The following is a 22,084-nucleotide window of genomic DNA, read 5'->3' as shown; positions in this document are numbered from 1 at the left end:
CAGGAATGGTCTCTTGACTTTGTAGATTCATATTTTTCTCGTAGAGGCCAGAGTTAACTTCCAGAGAGCTAAAGCTTCCTGGGTTGTGTGCAGTGACCTGTTTGGTCTCTCTCCAGGTTCCTCGTACACAAACACACCTTCGTCTCATGCTCAGCCCCCTTGATCCAAAATAATACAATTGCACAGAGTTCTGGCTGGTGGTTTAATCTCAACAGTTGTGGATCGGGTGTGTATAAAATAAAATGAAAAACCACCACCCCCCTCCCCAAAAGATTTCCTTGGAAGGAACAGCTTGGTCTTTGTGAGGAGCTGAGAAAGCATCCGACTCTGACACCGTTGCCTTACGGGACCTCACTCAGCCTAGGTTGCATAAAAGGGCTTTATAGGATTATAAAGGTTCCATGCAGCGGCAGCTCCAAGGCAGCATTTCAGGTGGGGGCACCGGCTCTCCCTGGCTCTGCCTGTGCTTGTTTATTATTGATGCCACGCTCTGAAAAGTGCCACCTCACCCTTCTTCCCAAGGGCTGCTGGAACACATCTGCAGAGCTAAGGCTGCTGCATCGGTCCCCCCCGCCGCTGGAATGGGCACACATCCAGCACTGGGGAGGGAAAATATACGTGTGCATGCATGTGTGCCGCTTTCGCTCATGGAGGTCTTCACTTGGAAGAGCTCCATTGCTTGTTGGCTAGGAAAAGTCCCTTTCCCCTTAAATGTACTCCTTGTCTTGTTCTGGAGATGCTTTCCTAAATTCCCTTGCTTCGCTCTGATGCAGACCAACTGGAAAGCCGGCGACATTAGTCGGAGCGATAAGCCAGGCAGTGATGGACACGTCTGCGTTCAGCGTGCGTGTTGCGCGACTTGTTTTTCACCAGTTTGGATTTTCATGTCCCCTTTTCTCTAATGGGTGAGGACAGGGCAGAGCTGGGTCAGGCAACAGGAGGTGGGAAAAGGTGTTCTTCTGCCTTCCCTGTAAGAATGCTGTGTTGGTGTCTCGGGAAGGGGTGAAATGGGTCTCTGCGTGCTGGCCCAGCTTTCTCAGCTCACCGTGGCTGTTAACCACGTGATGCAGATATCAGAGCTGGTGAACTTCTACCCAAGCTTTTTGCACAGAGCAGTGAAAATGAACTCTGCTGCCTATTGGTCCATTTAATGCTTCAATTTTCTATCGTTTCCCAGGACTTCGCATCCACTAGTTCTAAGTGGCTGCGGGAAGCCTGTCCTCTGGCTTTGCCCAGCACCACGAATCCCATTTTCTACCTTTTCCCTATCCCTGCCTCTTTATTGTGTTTTTATTTAGGTGACTCTCATTGGGACCCACTTTGGAGGTACCGTGCAATTGGGCTGTCCTACCAGCAATTACACTTTGAAGTATCTCAAAGCCAAGCACCCTAAGGGCGAGGGGGGTGGGGAAGGGGTTCAAATTCACCAATTGCTCTGCAGAAATCTTGGCCGTAGGATCAATTCCTGCGTCCCTCCTCGCTGCGATAGCCATCTGCTACATGATACTTGGAGCTTATGTTTTCCAGAACATTTAGCTGAACAGTACCTGCTCAGTTGGAAAGGTAAACTGGGCATGGGGAGCTGTAGAAAATGCTTTTATGCCTCCCTCTCTCTCCTTTGCCAGCTGAGGATATCTCTTGCGCCAACTGTGAAAGCTTGCAGGAATGAACCATCAGAGCAGAAGTATTGAGGAAGGCCAGGAACAAATGTCCTGGAGATTGTCTTTATTACTGTGAAGCTCAGACCAAGCCACCATCCTCATGAACAAGCCTGCTTGGAGCTCTGGTTAATAAGGCACCAGGGCTGGGTGATGTCCCATCTCCTTGGGCAGCATTCAAGCTTAAGTCCACACTCTATCCCAGTCCAGACAGAGCAAAAATGTAAGGGTTAACATTTGTCAGTGCTTCAGGTGGAGCTTGCTCTTTGGCCTTTTGGGTGTTTTTATCATTTTAGGGGAGCAGAATTTGGGGAAAAAAGCTATTTTTTTTGACACTTACGCTGATTACGTTAGCTTTCCGTGTTTCCCGCAAATCACTCTGACTTCATTTTTACTATTGCAGATTTTTTTCTTGAAATCCTAATACTTTTGGAGGTAACTGAAGGAGAACGTTTCCCTGCTTGTATCTATTCTCCTAAAAAAAAAACCCCAAATCCCAACAAAACCCAACCAAACCCAGCAATTTTTTTTCGTCATCTCGTTAAATCATCAGTAATGACTGGATCTGTATGGGATGTTGCTGGCTGTGGCTCAGCTCAGGATTTTGTGCCCATCGTGCCAAGGAGGTTTGGGAGTTCAAGCATCCTAGCTGCTCGCCCTCTGGGGCTGCGCTCCTGGCACAATGCATCCCACTGATTAGAGAGAAATCCTCATTAAAAAAAAGAAGCAACAAACCACTGCTCCTGTAGGACAGATGGGGTCTTAAAGGGTTTCCAGGATCCATCTGCATTTGGCGAAGGGGGGTGAGCGTGTGCTCCCTCCCGTGCCCAATTACCCCGGCGGTCCTGCACTGATGGGGATGTCTGAGCCTGTGAGCTGCCCTCGCCTGTGCAGGATTGCGACGTTCCAGCATGTTTTCAATTCTGGCTTTGAGCAATTCTTCCTTTTTGGCTGGGGGAACGCGTGTTCAGGTCCCTCAAAACCCTACATAGTGATTCCCATTGACTGCGTGGACTGGCACCTGGCCGGAAAAGGGCAGAGCCAGGAGAATGGGGTGCGGGCAGCTTGGCCAACAAACCGCTCATGAGCCCAGCAGATGTTCCTGCAGCCTCTCTGCTCCCCGGGGCCGATGCCAGCCTGGTCCTTTTCCAGCAGCTCGTCACTTGACACCGGGAACAGTACGCTGGCTTCTTTTGTTGCACATTGTACGAGTCAAGGACCTTGTGCTCGGAGAAGGCAACGGGACACGTATTTCTTCAGGTCTTTTTTTTTTTTTTTTAGGTTTTCAGCTTGTTCTCCCTTGTAAAAGCTTTTGGCAGAGTGGCCTGAAAGCATATCCTTGCTCTCAAGCCTCAGGCTGTGGCTTTCTGGGTTTTATGCAAGGATCTCTTCTGCTGAGGGCAGGGTGGCTGTACGTGCTTTCTCGGTGTGTCGTTTGGGGTCTGGTGGGACGAATCATCCTCTATCCCTTCCCAAGCCAGTTTTGGCTCTGCTTGATGTGCTAAAATGATTTTTTTGTTTGTTTGTTCATGCACAGGAGAGTGACCGTAGTGCTCTTGTGTTTTTGCTAGTTTCCCAAGTTCATGAAGTTAGGTACCTTCGATTATTTCTTCCCTATTTCAGTTTTCAACACAGTCCTGTGGTGGAGGTTGCCGAGGTCTGATGTCCAAACAAGCTCTGTGAAAGCTGGTAGAGGACATAAATCCAAATATTGCTTCTTAGCCTTCTCTTCTTGCTCCCACCTTGCACACACACTGCGGAGGGAGCCTTGCTGTGAAATCTTTCCTTGCCCAGGCATCTGCAAGTCCACGTGGGTGCTCAGCCGGGGAGAGCCCGATCCCACCACTGCCCCCGTTTCTACCGTGGGCTGTATCTCTCTGTCCTCACCACCGTGCCCCTCTCTTCCTCTGCAGGCTGACGGGGAACGAACCCCTGACCATCCTCCCTCTGACCTCAGAAATGGAGGAAGCTGCCGTCAAAGCCCACTACAAAGTCTGTGACCGCCTGAAGCTGGAGAAGAAGCAGCGCAGGATGTGCCGGCGGGACCCTGGTGTGGCCGAGACCCTGATGGAGGCGATCAGCATGAGCGCGCTGGAGTGCCAGTACCAGTTTCGCTTCGAGCGCTGGAACTGCACCCTCGAGGGTCGCTACCGGGCCAGCTTGCTGAAGAGAGGTGAGAGGAGTGGGGGAGTCTCGATTAGGGGTTCTGGCACCCCCTGCACCCATCGGCTTCCCTGGCATTTTGCAGAGTGCCCTTCCCAGTGCATCCTTTGCCAGGAGGTGGGTCACCACCTCCCCTGGGGTCCAAAAAGAGCGTGTAGAAGGTAAAGACAAAGCCGGGCTCAGCTCACCCCTGAAAGTGCACAGCAAGCAAAGGGTGTGCTGTGTAGCAGAGATTTATGGGCTTGTGCTGGTGCAGGAACCCCTCTCCGCCTCCCATTGCAGGCCATGGCTCATGCCCTTGGAGGCTGGGGGTGTTTGTGCGTGTGTCTGCAGCCCGTAGCTATGGTTGCTCCTCGCTTCTGGAAGTTAAGCTGTTGCTGGAGGGAAAGGTGTTGAAGTTCCCAAAGCCATCCCCTCTTTTTTTTTATTTTTTTTTATTTTTTTTTCCTATTCATTATGTCAACCTCTCAGGAAAGAAATTGAGAGAACGCCTTGTTAAGGGAAATAAGGCAAAACGGACTGTTCTGTGCTGCCCTGTTAGTGGGGGCAAGGGGAGCCCTATCATAGTGCAGGGCAAAACCTGCAAAGGTTTGTGTGTCCTGTTACTGCTTTACCCAGGGAAAAGCTCCCTGGATGTGACCGGTGAGTAATTCCCACGCTCCTTCCCAGCAGCTCAGAAGATGATTGGAAGCTGAAAGGGAATATTCAAGGAGCTCTTGGTATTTTTACCTCTTTCCTCTGTGCTACCTCATCCCGTCCAGTTTCCTGCACCCTCCTAGTAAAACCCAGTTCTTATTTCTGGACCAAAGCTAACGATGTAGCAGGACCATTTTACAGATAGCTTGCATGGGTCTCAAGGGCTTTAGTGACTTCCAGAAAGTCCCACACTCAGCGACAGAGCTGGACCGAGAAACCCAGGGTCCAATGTGCTCAAAGATAAGAGCAGAGGTTTGCAAAGCTCCCTGCCTCGCTAATTAATGAGAAGGAGTAATTCAGAAGCGCTGGGGCTTAACTAATGCACTGTCACTGACTGCGGTGGAAACAAGGAAAGTCCTGATGAAACCCAAGAGGTCCAACCAGAGCTCCAAGACATTTAAAAATATCCCTGCATGCCAGAGGAGTCCCTGGATTAGTGGCGCCTTGGGGAAAGCCACGCACTTTCTCATGCTGACACCTGGAGGCCACAGCTTGTTCCTTCAGATGTTCCTGCCCCCGTGGGCAGCCCTTGGCAAGGGGTGTTTCAAAGCAGCTTGAAGTTGAGCTGCCTCAAAACACCACCGAGACCCCCCCCTCTCGCCTCCCTTGTCAGGACCCTGGGTAATAAATGGTAGCTCTGAGGGTTGCAAGGCTCTGCCTGCTGTCTCATTTTTCCAGTGTTTTATGCCCCTGCAACATCCTTGCTCTCCACCGATGCTGTAAATCCTTCAGATGTTGTTCCTGCGGCATAGCACACCGCCCTGTAAATCTTCCTCCTCCTCTCCGGGAGCTGCTGGTTCCTGGTTCAGCATTGCAGCAAGTGATACCCCAGGGCAAAGGGGCACATGTATCACCCACTGAGAGACAACTATTTAAATACATCGTTGTGGGCTTGCTTCCTCTCCTCCAGGACCATTGCAACTTTTTAAGGAGATGGGGGAAAAAAAAAAAAAAATAGGCAACCCCCCCCATATTTCGCTCAAGAAAAGTTTCTCCCTCCATTTTCACACTTGGTCAGCAGAACAGCCTGGCTGCTGGTTTGCAACTTGGGCTGATCCAGCCCGTTTCTTAAAATAACAGGGGATTGTTTAAGGGACTTGTTATCCTCTTCGGATACTCGCGAACAATTTTGGAAATGGCTGAAACTGGATAGCCACGGACGGCAGGCTGTCGATGCACTGGGGGTTAGAATGCCTGCATTGATTTAAAGCTCATTATCTTGTTACAAAATATCTTGGTGCAATCAAATAGTGCATGGCGGAGATGGCTTTAAATCTGGCCAGAGCCAAATGTCACATGGACTTGCTTGGAAGCCGCCTGAGCTGCCTGCGGGTGAGATGATACCCGTGCTGATGGGCACCGGGAATTTGTGAGGCTTTCAGTGATGGAGAATGGGGGGGAGCAGAGCTGAAGCTGATGGTGAGATTGATGGCGAGGGAGAACCTGGCAAATGAACTGTTCCTCCTGGCTTTCTGTCAATCCTGGTATGCGTTGTGGTTGTGTGGCACTGAATTTCTGCTGAGATTTTGTAACCACTCTGAATTCAGTGCTTTAAACCAGGAGGTTGTAGATCTGGGCTATCTACGAAGCTGGACCACATCCAGGCTTTTTGTGGCCCGTTGCAGCATCTCAGACTCAGAGGGGATTTTCCATGCCCTGTTCCATCGAGGGCCTTCTGTTAGCACACTGGTACCTCTCCATATCATAACACAAGTAGTTGTGGTGGCAAGAGGCCAATTCTACAACCCAGGATTGCAGAGGCTTGGGAGCATCTCTCTCTAGCAGTGGCATCCCTCTGACAGGCCTGTGGGCAGTCTGACCTAGGGTGTAGCCTAGGAAAAGCTGAACCAGCCTGGAAAAGATGAAAACTGCATTTTCTACCCAGAGGAGTTCAGTGGCCTGCACACCCATGAGTGTTTGTTGTGTGAATTAAGCAAAAAATTCTCCCACCACTCCCAATGAGAGAGTTTGCAATGCTGAAGATGTTTCTGGAGTGCCAGAGGACATGGTCTAACTTCAGGGAGAAAACAAAGAGGGAAAAACCCCAAATGTGGTTTCTCAATCCTGAGAAAGGGTTTCTCAACCCTTTACAGTGTCCTCAGCGAGTGTGGAGTGGAGCCTTTTTTATTTTAACCTTCCTTCCAGTGAGAGAAAAGTTCCAGCTTTTCTTTTCCAGGTGAGCAGTAGAATGGTCGGACAATTCCTACCACAACCTGGTTGGAGTCAGCCCCCTTGGGAGGACCAAACCTCAGTCTCCTTGGCTGGACTTTCATCAGCCTTCTGCTGAAGTTCAGCATCGTGCATCTGGGCGTGCTTTGGGAAGGCAGGCGCTGGGGATGGGCCAGGGTAGTGCCCCATGAGCTTGCTTGGACTACCACGAACCTCCCAAGGAACAGTTCCAAAAATGACCTGGCAGTGTCTCTGCTTGTCCTTGGTTGACACACCAGCTTACAGATATATCCACTACTGTCACCATCCACTTGTGTTATTTTTGAGTGGGGGATTTCTTGAGTCGGATCCAAAGCTGTTCTGGAATTGCATCTCAAATATGCAGTCGTTTATGGCTTCCATAGCCGGAGAATGAGGAGCTATAAATACTGGCATGTTTGCTTTTTATTTCTGGCTTTTATCATTTGGATCGAAATCATGGGTCTCTCTGGGCCTCAGTTTACCTGTTGGGGGGGAGTGGATGCTGTTGCATCCCTGCAGGTGAGCATGGAGGTGTGAAAAAAAAAAAGGGGGTTGTGTGTGAAAGGTTTGAGGTGTAAACTTTTGCTTTTTGAGGCATTTGAGTGAGGTGCTGATTGGGTGACGGGCTGGCTACTGTGTGCTTCGCAGCCCTCGGGTGCCTTCTGTCAACAGTTTTGTTGGACTGGAGTAGGACCCAGTGATTTTTTCTTTTTTTTCAGGGGGAGAGTGAAGAACAAGGAACGCTCGTGGTTGCCACCCCAACCATCAGACTGGAAGTCTATACTGGGTTCTGCTATTTGGTGTCCCTGTGGTAGTGGGGTGGTGGTACCTCCATGGCCTGTCCAGCTCTTGCTCATCTCTTTCTGTTTTCAGGCAGAGACTCTGCAGAGTGACAGCCACAGAGCTGGCCAGATTTCATTTGCATTCTTGAATCCTGGCTGGTGCCACCTCTATCCATCATTCCTTGCTCTCCACTGTGTCCTCTCCACCATCAGCGATGCACGTAGAGCTTGGCGTGCTTTGATGCTGCTCAAACTCTTCTCACAGTGCCTCGATTTACTGGTTTTTTTTAAAATTCTTTTTCTTTTTTAATGCTGCCTCCAGCTGCAATTAAAGCCACTTCTGCCTCTCTCCTGCAGGTTTTAAGGAGACAGCCTTCCTGTACGCTATCTCCTCCGCGGGGTTGACACATGCCATGGCCAAGGCGTGCAGCGCGGGGCGGATGGAGCGTTGCACCTGCGACGAGGCCCCCGACCTGGAGAACCGTGAGGCTTGGCAGTGGGGCGGCTGCGGCGACAACCTGAAGTACAGCAACAAGTTTGTCAAGGAGTTCCTGGGGAGGAAGCCCAACAAGGACCTGCGAGCCAGGGTGGACTTCCACAATAATCTTGTGGGCATGAAGGTGCGTTGCAGGCTTCTGAAGGTGGGGGTTCAAGCTGTTGTGGGGTTTGTGGAGATAATAAGCTACTGCACTTGGGTGTGGAAACAGGGGTGTTGGATACAAAACGCATGGAGTGATCCTTCTGCTGGAGAGGTGAACTGGCAGTTATGGGACTACATCCTGTTCTTCTCACTGTGCTTCAAGAGTTGTGCAAAACCAGAGGGAGAGAATCAGGACTGTCCAGGTCTAGAAGACATGAGCTTGGGGGAAAGATTGCTGGCTTTCCACAGGGAGGAGAGGGTCTTACACTGCACAGGGATGGAAAGGAAGGTTCTCCAGGCTCATGCGAGGCAGGACAAGGAGGAAAGGATTTACACTGCTGCAAGACAGGTTGATGGATGCTTATCATAGAATCCTAGGTTGGAAGGGACCTCAAGGATCATCTAGTCCAACCTTTCTAGGTAAAAGCACAGTCTAGATAGATGACCCAGCACACCTTTTCTTGCGGTAGTTCAGTAGAGCATGGACGGTGTAGCATCTTTATAACCAGGTTTCTTTAAAACTGTCCGGACAAACACCTGGCAGGGAGGAACCAGGGTGGAGATATTCCTTTTTGACTGACCTCAGTCCTAAAGTCCCTTCAAGCCTTATTTTCTGGCAGCCTTCCACTCTGCCTAGTGATGCTGGGTTTGCAGCTGACAGTGCTTGGGTGTGTTGTCCCTCCCTTTTTTTTTTTTTTTTATTTTTTCTTTTCCCATCATTATCCTCTCAGCTAGAAGGCTTTGTGCTCTTTACCCCATGTTCCTCCCACGAGGCTTTGCCCTCCTGCCTGGGGGCCTCCCTGCAAGGCTGATGTGAAGGACAAAGTGCCTGCAATTGCTGGGTCATCCCAGAAAGAGAGGGAAGAGGAAGGGGCTTTCCACCTTCTCCCATAATCTGCTTGGCTGTACCTAGCCTAGAGTTGCTCAAACACGAAAATCCCTCAGATTGGCCAGCACAGGTGCCTAGGATCAGTGTTTCATTGCACCAACCTCGAAGGGGGACATACTGTAAGGTTATAAATAGCCTTCGAGCCTTATTATTGTCAGTGTGATTGGATGGAGGGTTGGGGCTGGGATGGGGGACCTGGGTCTCCAGTTTCCCAGGCAAATGCAGCCCAGCCAGTTGTGCATTCTAGGAATCGCCACCCCAGCTCAGTTGTTCCTGTGCATATGCACAAAATGTCATTCCTCACAACAGAATTGGGGCATCGGAGAATGCCACCAGCGAGGGCTGGCCAGCAAAACGTCTCCCCCGCTCCCCACCACCAGATGCTCCTAGACAGTGCTGAGATCAGGATTAGAAATATCCTGGATTTAGCTGGTGTCTGGCTTTGGCTGACAGCTTTTCTGCCTCTGGATTAAAAGGCTCAGTGCCTCTGAACTCCTGTTGCAGCTCTTTGGTGTGTGAAACAGGCTTTGCAGGGTGATGAAATTTGTTTTAATCCTTGCGGTTGGTTGTTCCCAAGGGCCTGTCCCAACTCTTTGGAGTTGGCTGTGTAGCAGGTGGGACTAAAAAGGCTGAAGGTGGTCCATGATTTCATGCTGGAGATTTCTGTGAGATGTCCCTGCTCTCCTCCTTTTCCAGAGTCATATAATACAGTCTTGTCAAAACCTACAAGCAGTGGCTTTAGGTGACATTGCCATGTTCTTGTAGCTCCATGAATATCTCCCCTCCAGCAGTGGTGGGGCTAAAAAACTTGCCCAAGGGACTTGACCTAACTCCCAGTGCTCTCCACCCCAGTAGCTGCAGTCAAGGTGCCCATATGGCTGAGACTCAATCTTGGATTTCAGTTAGGTATCCTTATTTATCATCTCTGCTCTACCTTGTCTATGTGACTTTGAGCTAAACAAACTCCAAGGATGAGCTGGAGAGAGTGAATCTCCCCTTTCTGCCTGCCCTTTCCTCTCCCCATCTCACTGTGAGCTAGTTCCTAGGGGAAGGGGAGATGGCAAGGACTCTCTTGCATCCTCTGCCTCCACTTCACTTGGCACGGTCAGGCTCTGGTCATTGGCAGTGATTTCTAAGCTCTAGTGTAATATCTGCAGCTAAACAGCTGAGTAACAGTTGTGACGGTTGTCCAGACACTCTGAGAGCCCTCATGGCAATCCAAGTCAAAGACCTTTGCTGCAGGTCAGTGATCCGGTGTTCCTATTTTTGTCCACCCACACCATGTCTGTCGAGTTGGTATTGCTGTCTGACAGCCTTCCTTGCCTGTTTGCAGCAGCCGTTGAAACGACTTCTCTGTTTATGCTCGTAGAATAATTGTACCTTAGTCTGGTTGAAGGGCAAGCCAAGCAGCCCACCAGATTCACAACACCACCATGAAGCCAGGCAGAGAGCAAGCAAACTGCATGTGGAGAAGGAAGATTTTAGAAGGGTGGTGGTTCATGATCAGAAGAACATACGTCTGTATAGTCAGGATATGTGGACCTAAACCATTGGCACAGTATGGTGGCATTAGGAAGATGATGAGAGGTGTGTGAGTCAGAGATGAGGACCCAGGCTGGCTTTGTAATCGCAAGGTCAAGACTTGCAAATCTTCCTTAAGATTTCAAATTATTGGAACCAATTTGAAGCCTGAGCATTGAACTTCTTGGTGTGGCTGGTGGATTTTTCTCTGACCTTGCTTACAACTGGGTGTAGATTAATATGAGGTTCAATCTGCTGCTTTCCTCCTGGTCCTGCTGCCGGTGCAGCGTTGGTGGAGGATGAGAGTTGCTCAGCAGGCAGTACTAGGTTCCCTTGCTGAATTTATTGATATGTTCCTTGATGAAGGTAGTGGGTTAAATGTGGAACTCAGCAGTTTCCTCTACTTGTCTTTCTCCAAAGAAGCTGCCCATCAACTAACTGCTGCCTTACAGACTTTCCAACCATTGACTAGCAAGAGATGCTAACCTGGCGGCTATGACGGTCTGAAACCACTTTGGACCAACCTCGTTTGGTTATTTGGGCAATAACTCATACGTGTTTGATTTGATGTGAGCCAAAGGCAATATAGGAATGCAAGATAGCCTTGGTTTGTGCCATTTTGGAACCAAACCATTTTGAATTGGAGCACTCATATAAGATGCTCTTATGGCCTCTAATGTGTTAAATGTCCCTGTGAGTTCCAAAAAGATGATTATGGCCACTTTGAGCAGGAGCTGAGATGCAAACTGAATGCCTTTCCTGAGGTTACGCAGCAAGCCGATGACGGAGCAGGAGACTGAAGCCAGTTCTGAATTCCTGCTCAGCACCCAGTGTGTTTTTTCCTCTAACCAAACCGCAGATTTTACGTCTATTAGCGAAGCCATAGATGCATGAACCGAAACCTTTGCTGCTGTACTGCAGACTGCTTTGGACTGGGCTAAGAATGGACAAAGAGACTTTCTTTTCCAGTTCTATGTTTTGCTACGGGAGCTTGCTGCAGTGCCAGCCGATGTTGGTGTACTTACAGTGTATGTATGGGTGTGCGTGTGTGTTCGCTGATGGAGTGGAGCAATATCTATTAAAGATACAGTACAAGCTTGGTGGTCTCTCACTGATTCTTAACAACATATAATCCTTCCCATCTAATTACTCCCAACCATGGCAAAGTGGTCCCTTAAGACCCAGCAAAAAAAGGACCTGTGCTGAACTGACTGATTTGGCAACCAACCCTATACCCTTCTGGCCAACACAGCAGTTTCTCCATGTTGTCACACTAATAAATAATCTGCGTATTTCTGCGAGGGTGACATTATCCCATCCCGCCTAGTTTTAGTGTCACTTGGTAGACGTTCTCATTTAATTATTATTTTACTTCTGTTTTTTACAACCTTGATGGGCCGACTGTAATTTTGCTGCCACCAATGAAATAATCACTGAACATGTTGTGCCCGTGATGGCTCACAAAGTTATATGATATGACCTCAATCGCTAATGAAAGGGTGAGCTTGTCTAGTGTGAGGATGAGGTAATTAGACCAGGACTTCTGCAGCCTTCTCTTTATTGAAAAGTAGGAGCGCTGAATAGACCACTTATTAAAAAAGCAATTTCCCTTCCTTTGCCAAATCTGCTCTCGCTCATTCAGCTATTCTTTCAGAGGGGTCTTGGGTGGAGAGGGTGTGTGTTGGGGGGAGATGTGTGTATGCGTCAAGGGGATGGGGGGCGGCGGTGGTGAGAGAAGTCAACTGTATTAAAGCTCCATTGCCAGCAATGAAGTTTCTGGGTTATATTAAATGAAGCACAGGCAGCCTTGCTAAAGCTCTCTTCTTCTCTATATCCCCCCCCTTTCTCCCCCCCCCCTTGTACACACAAGTGCAGCCCTCTTTTGTAACCCATTAATGAAAAGTCGGAATATTAGAGCACTCAATTAGTTCCACTGGGCTTGAGTAAGTGATGTTTTAATTAAATTTGCCCAGTTTCTCAGCAAAGTATCATTAAACATGACTTTCCAACTCCCTCTCTGGAGCGTTGCTAAGTTTCTTAATCCCAGGAGTGCTGACCTCTTCCAGAGGTATGTCTGGTCAAGCATGTCTTACAGATCCAAGGGGCACTATTAAAGGGGCCTGCTGTTACCCAAGGCAAAAAAAAAAAAAATAAAAAATTATCATGTTCTCATTCCCTTTTCCCTTTATCCTTCCAGAAGGAGGGACAGAAGCAAGCCTTTGCCTTCAGGACCCTGAAGTCAAGGGTATAATCACAGTCTCCTTGAGAGCCAAGAGTGCAAAACTGTGGAAAAATGGAGAACAAGAAAATCCCCCCCTCCTTCCCACTCCGAGAGGTCTCCCTTTAGGCAATATCCCCCTTTGAAACTGGTTCCCTTTGTGAGGCTTCCTTAATTGTTTTTTGCACAACAACCACCCATATGTTTTGGTCTGTGCAGATGATATGCATGGTTCTGAAGGTTCCTTGTCACCCTGGTTGCTGTAGGATTCATGTCCAGACCCATCCTGAGACACGTTATGCCTACATCTCTGAAACCATATTGGATGCTCTGGGAAGATAGTGGGTGGTGCATGGACTTTTCCTTGCTGTTGACTCGCTTGTTTTGGAAGTCCATGCAAGGAATGGCTTTTCCCCTTAGGCAGTGCTGGCAGGGATCTATCTCAAGGGCTGAGCGTGCCTCCAGCGCTGGAGATGGACTGTCCATATCAGGTAGATGTTTGCCCAGCTATCATCTGTCTGAGGAACTTCACGAGCTATCACATAACATCAGAGCATACCGCCCTCTTCATTTCTGTATCTCTATTTTACAGAGGGGAAATTGAGACCCAGAAAGATTAAGTGACTTACTAAAGGTCACACACAGGCGTAGCGAAGCAGAGACTTGCACCCTGGGCTCCTGTTGCAGAGACAGTGTTTACAAGCGCTGCCCATCCCGTCTCATACGGTTCCTACTAGCAAACATGATTCCAGTCAAACTCCAGAGTTTGTCAAACAGGCGAGCTTAAGCGCTAATCCCTCTGTTTTTCCGCACCCTCAGGAAGTGTAATTGCTCTTTTTGATGAGACAAATCCATGTGAGTTTATTAATATACAGTTGTTGCATGAAAAAAAAAAAGGAGCCATAATACATCCTTTAGGCAGTTTCTTTAGGGGGTGCATTTGCAGCGAGAAATCTAGCATGGAGGTACAAATCAAACCGAGCAGATAGCAGCCTCTCTGAGACGAGCTCTTGATTTTGGACGTACAGATCAGTTTGCAGGGCCACCACTAGTATTAATTGCTGCAGGTTCTGACGGGTAGGAATGCATAACCATGCTCTCTGGATTTTCCCCTCCTTCTTTCAGGCTGAGATTGGCTCAGCCAAAGCCTTTCTAAGGCCTGGAAATCAACACTCTGGAAAAAATTGCTTGCTGTGTCCCATAAGTAATTGCAGTTAGTTGTTTATGTGGAGCTTTTTCAGCATGTGAAATGCACTAGGAGTACTGAAGGGCAAAAAATACTTTTAAAGTTCTCAATTTAAAGTAGGGTTCTGTTATTCTGTGTTTAAGTGTATTTAATGCGTATTTCACTAAAATATGAGTGTTCGTATTTTTAAAGAAGGAAGGGTCGTGGAAAGGGAAAACTGTTCTGAAAAAAATAGTTTGAGAACAGGCTCAAAAGAAGGGATTTTTTAACAAGACAGAAGAAAAAAAGGAAGGGAAGGAAAAAGAAAACATCTAACAATCTGTGAAACTTTTATAATTCAACCAATGGCCAGTGTTAAGGGACGAGGCTGGTCTTCTAGTCATTTGGGCACTGGGAAGAAATGGGGACTGTGGCTGCTGTCCACACAAACATCAATACTTGGGCTGAGAGAATAGCTGAGCCTATTTAAATTGAAGTAGGATACGTATATAGAGGCTGGAAGAGACTTGATTTGTAAAGAAGCATCCCATAGCCCTCTCTGAAGTAAGACAAGACGAGGGCAGGCTTTTTCCTGGATGAGCTGGCTCTAAGGAGGTTCATCTGCTCCCTCCTCTCCCCCAAACCATAGCGAATGGTTTGAAGCCTTGGAGCCGCAGACCAGCCATGACGACAGTGGAGCTATAACCGAGGAATTCCCACGGCTGCGCGTCCGTTTCGGACTGCTGCTGCCCAGACAAGAGTTGTCTGAAAACCACCGCCAGAGCCCCGTGACCCAGCTGGGAATGAATGGGAATCTGTCCTCGGCGTTTCAGCTAAAACACTGAGAAATTGTGTGTTGCAGCATGTCTGAGACTGATCATTACGGGGGCACTTAGTCTGAGCTTCGTAGCAAACCATTGTTGTGAGGAAGGATTACATGTTGCATAGCAATGCTCTGCTGTGATCCCTTTTCCCTATGGCTCTTGTAAAGCCACTTGGGCAGGCGGTCCTGCAAAGCTATCTAATTTCCTCATAGCAGCAAGCACCAATAAAGACGGTTCAGTCTTGCTCTATCGTTATTCTTTTCCCCATCGTGCCTTTGTCAGTATTTGGTATTCTCATGAGAGGATCAATGGGAGTTTGTGTTCCTAAATCAAACAAACTAATTTGCTCAAAGAGCTTTATTTTCCTCCCAAACTGCTCTTCTATTTGTGAGCCTACCAGACTGGGTGGTCGTTCAGAGGAGAGCAGGAGGACATAATTTCAATGTCCCCGATCCACTGATTGTCTTTCTTCAACTTCGCTTTCATGGTAGAAGCTCTAAGCAGCATCTATTACCATAAAGGTTCAAATGCCCACTTGTGTTGTTACTCCTGAGTTACTATGACTTTTGTGTGGTAGGTATGATGTTTAGCCCCTGGGGAGCGTGAAGCATTTTGTGCTTTGGATTTAAGGTAATATGTTTTGCTTCACATCTGTGACAAGACAGAAGCGTGCATGTGGTGACTTACCATGGTGTAGATGAAATATGATTATTAAATAAGTGGTGAGGCCGTGTGTGTTTAAGAGAAGTTCAGGTCTATGGAGGCAGATCAGGCTTTGAACTGTGATGTGCCCTGAAAAGAAAACAGGAGCTACCTATGGGTCTGGAAATTATAAGCTTGCGTTAAAGTCTTATTCTGCCTCGTGTACCCTAGACCTTTTTTTTGGTCATAAACCTAAGTTATTCTATTCTGGAATTCCCTCCAGGTTTGCAAGCATGATCTAGACATTTACCCATTTGTCCCAGGGCCCAGACAGGAAAGGTTTCTCTAACACTGCTCCAAGCAACCTGTTGACTTGGAAAAGCCTTGCTCTGCTTCCTGGAGGAATGAGGTGGATTTAAGTGTCTCTGACAGGAGCCTGCAACAAGAGGAGGAAGGTCTTCATGGAATCTGGGGAATGAGATGGGAAACAGAAGGGCTTTGCCAAGATTTATGCTGGCTCGTGGGTGGTTAGGGGCCCGTAGGCAGCAGTTCTCCATCACGCGTCGCCTTGAGTAGCTGCATCGTGACTGAGAGCAGCAGGGGAGGCTGCCTGGGGAAGACATTTTTCTAGGATTTTTTACCATAGCTGCCTCAGAACATTTTTGAGCCCTTCCCGGCCCTTCAAGGAGAAGGTTTATGGGGTGGTTGGGATGCACCACGCTTGCACAGTGGCCATATGAAAATCCACATGCTGGATTTTGTGAACTGGTGCATTCATGAGAACGCGGACAATGGAAAGCTTTGATGCTTTGGTCCATCAGTGCACGACATCTAAGCTGTCCTAGCTGCTGGTTAACAAGGAGCTAGAAGTGGGTCAGGAAAAAACCAGACTGGGATTCATTAAGGGCTTTGTTCATCACTGTTTAAACACAGACAAGAACAGGATTCATCCACCTAAATATATGCATTAGTACCTTTTGAGAGATCTTTAAGCTTCTGGAGGGGCAGCTGGTGATGAAGGGCAGTGTTTTACAGTACCTCAGATAATGCTAGATGCTGATATTTAGGCACCTGAATTCATCCCAGAGGGTGGGATTCTGCTCACAGTTTAAGATATCTAAACCTGAGGTGCCTCTGTGAGCTGGGTCCCTAGGCTCCTGCTAGTGAGTGGAGATGTTGGTCGAGCCTGGAGAGCTGTTCAGCTGAGCATGTGCAGGTGTCTGCTTCACTGTAAGATCCCCTGCCTGCTTTGGCTCCACTGAGTCAGATGGGAGTTTAGAGGTGTTTCTCAAATGCAGGCACTTAAACTCAAATGTCTGCCTTGGCGAGGTCAAGCCTGGCTGGATGGTGTGATTCAGGTGCCTAAACCTACATGCCTATTCCTGACTGAAGGTCTGCTGCCATCTGCTAGCTGCTGACCCATCAGGGTCTGGATTTCCAACATGTCTTGTGCTATATCTACCAGCCCCATGTGGATGCCTTGGATATATTGCACCTGCAATGTCAGCTCTCCCACTGAGCTCTGGAGAGGTGGCTCTTGATGAGAACAGCCCCGTGTCCACGTTCCCTTCCTGCATTTCATGACCATGCCTTGCTCAACCAGCCCTAAATCCAGCCAAGCCTGTGCACAGGAGCATGTCTACCAGCCGAGCCAATTCCTGTTGGTTTCTTGCTTTCCCATCTCCTGTACAATGGTGGTCATCTCCTTTTCCAGGTGGAGCAGATGCGAATGGCCTGGGGGAGGTGGAAGGGTTCAGAAAAGCCTAAACCGATGAATGACTGCAGTGTGTAGCCCTTCTGCAAATATCCCAGCAATTTTGCCCAGTTTGCTGATGGTCTGGGCGTGAAATCAGGTATAGGAGCTTTGTTTCACATGAACTCAGCTCTCACTTCTGGACAACCAGTGAAATGTGACTTTACATGAGGGACGGTATGGGTGAGGGTGTTGTGGTTTTTTTTTTTTTTTTTCTCGGCGTTGAAATGTGTTCTGTACGCTCTTGTCTAACATTGTGGGATTTCTTGCAGAGTTGGCTAGACACTTTGGCATGCGAAGCGTAACAGCCCCTAACCAAGCCGGCCCAGCTGAGTACTAAAAGCAGTAACACATCTTTCTCTGTAACCCGTCACTTGTTTGAATGCTACTGTGTATTATTGGATTGCATTTGAAAAGGTCTTGGCTGTCGCAGGAATGAAGTGTGACCATTGGCCAGGCTTTGCTGAAGGCCGTATTATGCATAGTGTCTTTCTAAAAATGTCTCTAATATCAGGATTGGGCCAGACCCCAATTCTGAGTCCATGACCTATTGCACATTTGCACATGGTGCTCAGCAGGACTCAATGCAGCCAAATAATTAAGAACCGGATGGTCAGGAAATGGACCGGAGCCAGTCCTCTGCTGTCATGAGGCCATAATGTTGGCAGATGCCATAATGGGCAGAGGGGGGAGATGATTTTTTTTTTTTTTTTTTCTTTTTCGGATACTGCAGATGCCCGAAGATAGGGCACTTTCGGTATTACCCTGACAGGAGGCAGCTCTATAAAACAGACTCTGTTCTAACTTGCTATTTTAAGGGGTGGTTATACCTTACCCGTTTAAAGTCAAAACGTTAACCTCTTTTGGGGGAAGGGGGAGAAGGGGAGAACTAGAACTATAAATATCTCTTTATAATCTGTGGGCAAAATGCAGGTTATCTGTGACTGTCCAAATAATGTGTCTGCCCTCATGTTGCCCACGGAGGATTCCCAAGCGTAAGCCTATCTCTGGAGAAGGTGGGTGAGAACATTCAGATGCCATTTATAAGGAGATGGATATGCTGTTGTGCCACGAAGCATCTTTATTGCAGTCTGATTCAAAAAGGATGGGATCCTTTGTTTAGCATCAGTTGGTTTATGGGTATGGGGTTCTGTACAGCACCTGGGGGGCTCTTACCACCTTTCTCTCTCTCTATGATGAATAACCATTGACTCTCTCTTTGCTTTCTTCCCTTCCCTTCCTGATACTGCTTCTCCTTCCCATGCTGCTTTTTTCTGTTGAAAATAATCTTCTCTTTCCATTCCCTCAGTCTCCTGTGTGAACACCGTGGTTCCACTGGCTTTGCTCTTCCTTCTGTATTTACTCTTTGTTGTGGTCTGAAGAGAGCTATTCCCATGCAAGCTACCTCCAGGCAAGATCTGGACACCTTCCTATATGGAGATTCACTTTCTTTTGCTTTGGGAATAAGTTAAAGATATACATTTACTTTCTGATATCTTGAACAAGTTATTTCCCTCCTTTAGGGATCTGTGAGATGAACCTAATTTCTCATTACAAAACTCACTGCAAATGTTTGACTATTAAAATAAATAAATGAATTAAGAAAGGATTAGAAACCAAGCCTTGCTACTGATAGTTGCAGTCAAGAGGCATAGGCAGGTCCAAAGTTTAACGTGAGAGTCCTCGTGTGGAGGGGACATAATCCACTTCGGTTTCCAAAGGTTTAAATGTCTTCCCTTTCTTTTCCACCTTGAGTTTGAAGACTTCGGTCATAAGTGCTCTGCTTTTTTTCTGGAGAGAATAAAATATACATTTCCATCCTAGTTGAGAACACCTTATAGATGGTTCAGCCAATACATTATGGAACTTATGCTAGCCTGGGACTTGAACCTTGCAGTGTGTTCCTTCCTGGACGATGGCTTGTGTAGACAACAGTTGGGTGCAGCAGCCCCTGAATGCCTTTGTGATGCCATCTCCCTTTATCCCCTCACCAGAATCCCTACACAGTGTTTGGCCAAGTGGCTTTTCCACCCCTGGGTCAAGCTTTCTGTAAACACTTGTGGCCTTGCTCACTGTCTTGCCTGGTCAAATCTTAAGATCTGCTCACCCCGAGGTGCTGCTGAAGCATCAAGGCAGCAGTTGAGGTTCCCCATCCTGACATGGGGCAGCTCCTGCTTGCTCATGAGGGGGCAGATGGTGCAGTCTTTAGTGCAGGGAGTCTGTTCCCATGGCCTGAACTGAAAATTTAAAGTCTCCTTACCTCCCTGAAGAGTGACTGCCCCACATCCTTTCTCTGGTTGAAAATTGAAGACTGCTGCCCTAGTCCCCTGCAGCTACCAGCCCTGCTGTAGTCCCCAGGGGTCACTGACTGATGGGCTGAGGGCAGAGCCCACTGGGATGGACACTTCTCACTGCAACATCAACCCAGATTTCACGTTTTTCCCCTTGAAACCTTCTATGTGAGAAGCGAGATTCCCCTTCCAAGCTGCCTACAGCTGGTGCTACAGGCAGAGTAAATCCTGGGGGCTGCTTTAAAGCACTTGGAGTTGCTGAACCCTTCACACAAGGGTCTGTTTTCCATTTCTTCACATCTTTCAGAGAAAGGGAGGGCACAGAGGAGACTGAGGCAGCCTCGGGCTTTACCCTGCGTGAAAATGTGCTTCATTCAACACACGTTTGGCCAGCAAGCAATGGCGCTCTTTGTTTTTAAGAGCACATGCAGGCTGCTTCATTGCTAGCAGAAAAAAAATTGGCAGGTCCTTATGGATGTGCTGCCACACTCCAGAATAGGATCCTTAATACAGGTTGGAGAGGTGTAAGCTACCTGGATGCTTTTGGAGCTGATGGGTTTGGCGGTGGCAATTCAGGCTGCTGCTTTCGCCAATTTATATATCATTTCAGCAACATGAAGGTTTTCCCTCAGTCACAAAGTGACCCGGGTGGGATGCTATACCCAGTCGCTACTGGTGGAAACAGCACAGCTTCACCATGTTTCCGCTAAGCCCGTGCTGCCACCTGGGAGCTGTGTGAGTTTAAGGTGGTATCCTGTGTGTGGTGGTGTGGAGAAGGTTCCTACTGTGTGGAGAAGGTTCCTACTGTCCACGCTCACGTTCTGGAGCATGTGCCACCCCACCTGTGAGTTTGTGCACATTACTCCCTCTTTTCTCCACTAAACCAGCTCCTTCCACTTCTGTTACATCTTATCTCATTGTTCTTATTAAAATAGATAAATAGGTGTTAAAATATGTATTAATCTCTTGGTTGCATCAGAGCTTCAGAATTCTGTCTACGTAGATGAGTGCCAGCACTGGAGAGCCTTTGTACGCCTTACAAGTATCGTTAACTAGCCATGTTCTGGCAGGTAGATGTCATATTCCTGGAAGCTGGGAGCCTTCTGAAACAAGTATTTCCTGCAGTGTGTGTTTTCTGTCCTCTTCCAACAGACAGTTTTTGTATTGTCATCAACTTTGTGTTCCAGGAGTGTCTTCTAGCAAATGTTTTTTTTGCTCTGTGTCTTGGTTTCTTCCCCCGTAACTGATTTTCTTTTGGGGCTGTGTGTATCTGCAGGTCATCAAAGCTGGAGTGGAGACAACCTGTAAATGCCACGGTGTATCCGGATCCTGTACTGTCCGAACGTGCTGGAGGCAGCTCTCTCCATTCCATGAAATAGGGAAGCAGCTAAAACAAAAGTACGAGACATCGCTCAAAGTGGGCAGCACTACCAACGAGGCCACGGGGGAAGGAGACATCTCCCCACCCAAGAAGTCCATCCCTGGTCACAGTGATCAAATCCCAAGGACTACAGATCTTGTCTACATTGACGATTCCCCGAGCTTCTGTATGATGAGTAGATACTCTCCTGGGACTTCGGGAAGGAAATGTTACAAAGACAAGAACTGTGACAGCATCTGCTGCGGGCGAGGGCACAATACCCAGAGCCGGGTGGTCACCCGCCCGTGCCAGTGCCAGGTCCGTTGGTGCTGCTATGTGGAATGCAAGCAGTGCACCCAGAGAGAAGAGGTTTACACCTGCAAAGACTGACGCGTCTTCTGCTTGATGGCAACCCTTGGTGACGGGCGATGGCGATCTATGAGAACTACATATGGAGACAAACAGGGTTTGATTGACCTTCTGGGATCTGAAAGCTATGTTGAGACATAAGCACTTTGTAGGGTACAGGTGACCCAGCTGTGTTGCTGTTTTGTTTTTGTTTTTGTTTTGTTTTGTTTTCCTGTAGACTGAATTTTAATGAGGTCCAACCATGTGGAAATAAGTGCCTGTCACACTGGGGTTAGACACCAGCTGAACTTCACCTTAGTCGTCCGCGCGGTTTGACAGATCATTCAACCTTGGAACATCTTGATCGTTTCACCAATCCTCCATGAACTCCTGGGCTATTATATTCTCTTTGGCATAAATAACCTGTACTACTTTATTCCTGAAGCTTACCCAACTGCTTAGAGAGCTAAGCAGATATGGAAGAAAGATCTTTCTGCTTTGAATGTGATGGCATGGGAAGTGGTCGTTTATTTCCCCTTCTAAAACTGGAGGGAGGTGCGTAGGGTAAGCAGGAACAGCCCTGATGGTTCCTCTAGTGGAGTTTCCGCACATCGAGCAAAGAAGGCTCTGACAAAGAGACCCACTGGGAGGGTGAGCTTTTGAACGACAGCTCCACATCCACATGCTTTGATCACCAAATTCAGCTCAAAATGTTGGGTCCACCACGTTGCAGACAGAAATATATCCAAGAAAGAGGTTGGGAAGACAGTAGAAAACCAGATGTGCCTGTCCTCTTCAGTCCAATCACGTGTTCTTTTTTTAAAACAATTTCTTCAAATGCAGTTTCTTTAGCACTATCGCTGTCTTAATTTTTTTTTTAAAAAAAAAAAAACCACTAGATACTTTTGTTTTATTTTCACTTCATGCATGATTTATTTTTCTCT

General features: G+C 47.9%; 1 protein-coding gene and 1 long non-coding RNA gene across 2 annotated transcripts in view; both read left to right on the top strand.

Annotated features, from left to right (window-relative positions):
* The window catches only part of LOC118452426, a 19,011-nt gene extending 17,374 nt beyond the window's left edge, over positions 1 to 1,637 (top strand). Inside the window, exon 4 of the long non-coding RNA XR_004842193.1 lies at positions 1,626 to 1,637. This is a non-coding gene — a long non-coding RNA (uncharacterized LOC118452426). The remainder of the gene's footprint in view (positions 1 to 1,625) is intronic.
* Positions 1,638 to 3,578: 1,941 nt separating this feature from the next.
* WNT9A (Wnt family member 9A) lies at positions 3,579 to 21,182 on the top strand. The gene is made up of 3 exons (XM_009640102.2): positions 3,579 to 3,831; positions 7,847 to 8,109; positions 20,709 to 21,182. The coding sequence occupies exons 1-3, from the start codon at positions 3,618 to 3,620 to the stop codon at positions 21,180 to 21,182; spliced, it is 951 nt and encodes a 316-aa protein (XP_009638397.1). The 5' UTR covers positions 3,579 to 3,617.
* Positions 21,183 to 22,084: the final 902 nt, after the last annotated feature.

The sequence above is a fragment of the Egretta garzetta genome, unplaced genomic scaffold (assembly GCF_000687185.1).
Source record: "Egretta garzetta isolate BGI_Z169 unplaced genomic scaffold, ASM68718v1 scaffold275, whole genome shotgun sequence".
Taxonomy (NCBI): domain Eukaryota; kingdom Metazoa; phylum Chordata; class Aves; order Pelecaniformes; family Ardeidae; genus Egretta; species Egretta garzetta.
The sequence above is the reverse complement of the archived record's forward strand: the minus strand, read 5'-3'. Positions and strand labels throughout refer to the sequence as shown.

What these genes read in the sequence shown, in the direction of transcription:
- WNT9A (XM_009640102.2), top strand. Translation starts at nt 3,618, where the DNA reads ATGGAGGAAGCTGCCGTCAAAGCCCACTACAAAGTCTGTGACCGCCTG. An exon ending in GGCCAGCTTGCTGAAGAGAG is followed by an intron (nt 3,832 to 7,846) that starts GTGAGAGGAGTG and finishes TCTCTCCTGCAG; the next exon opens with GTTTTAAGGAGACAGCCTTC. An exon ending in ATAATCTTGTGGGCATGAAG is followed by an intron (nt 8,110 to 20,708) that starts GTGCGTTGCAGG and finishes GTGTATCTGCAG; the next exon opens with GTCATCAAAGCTGGAGTGGA.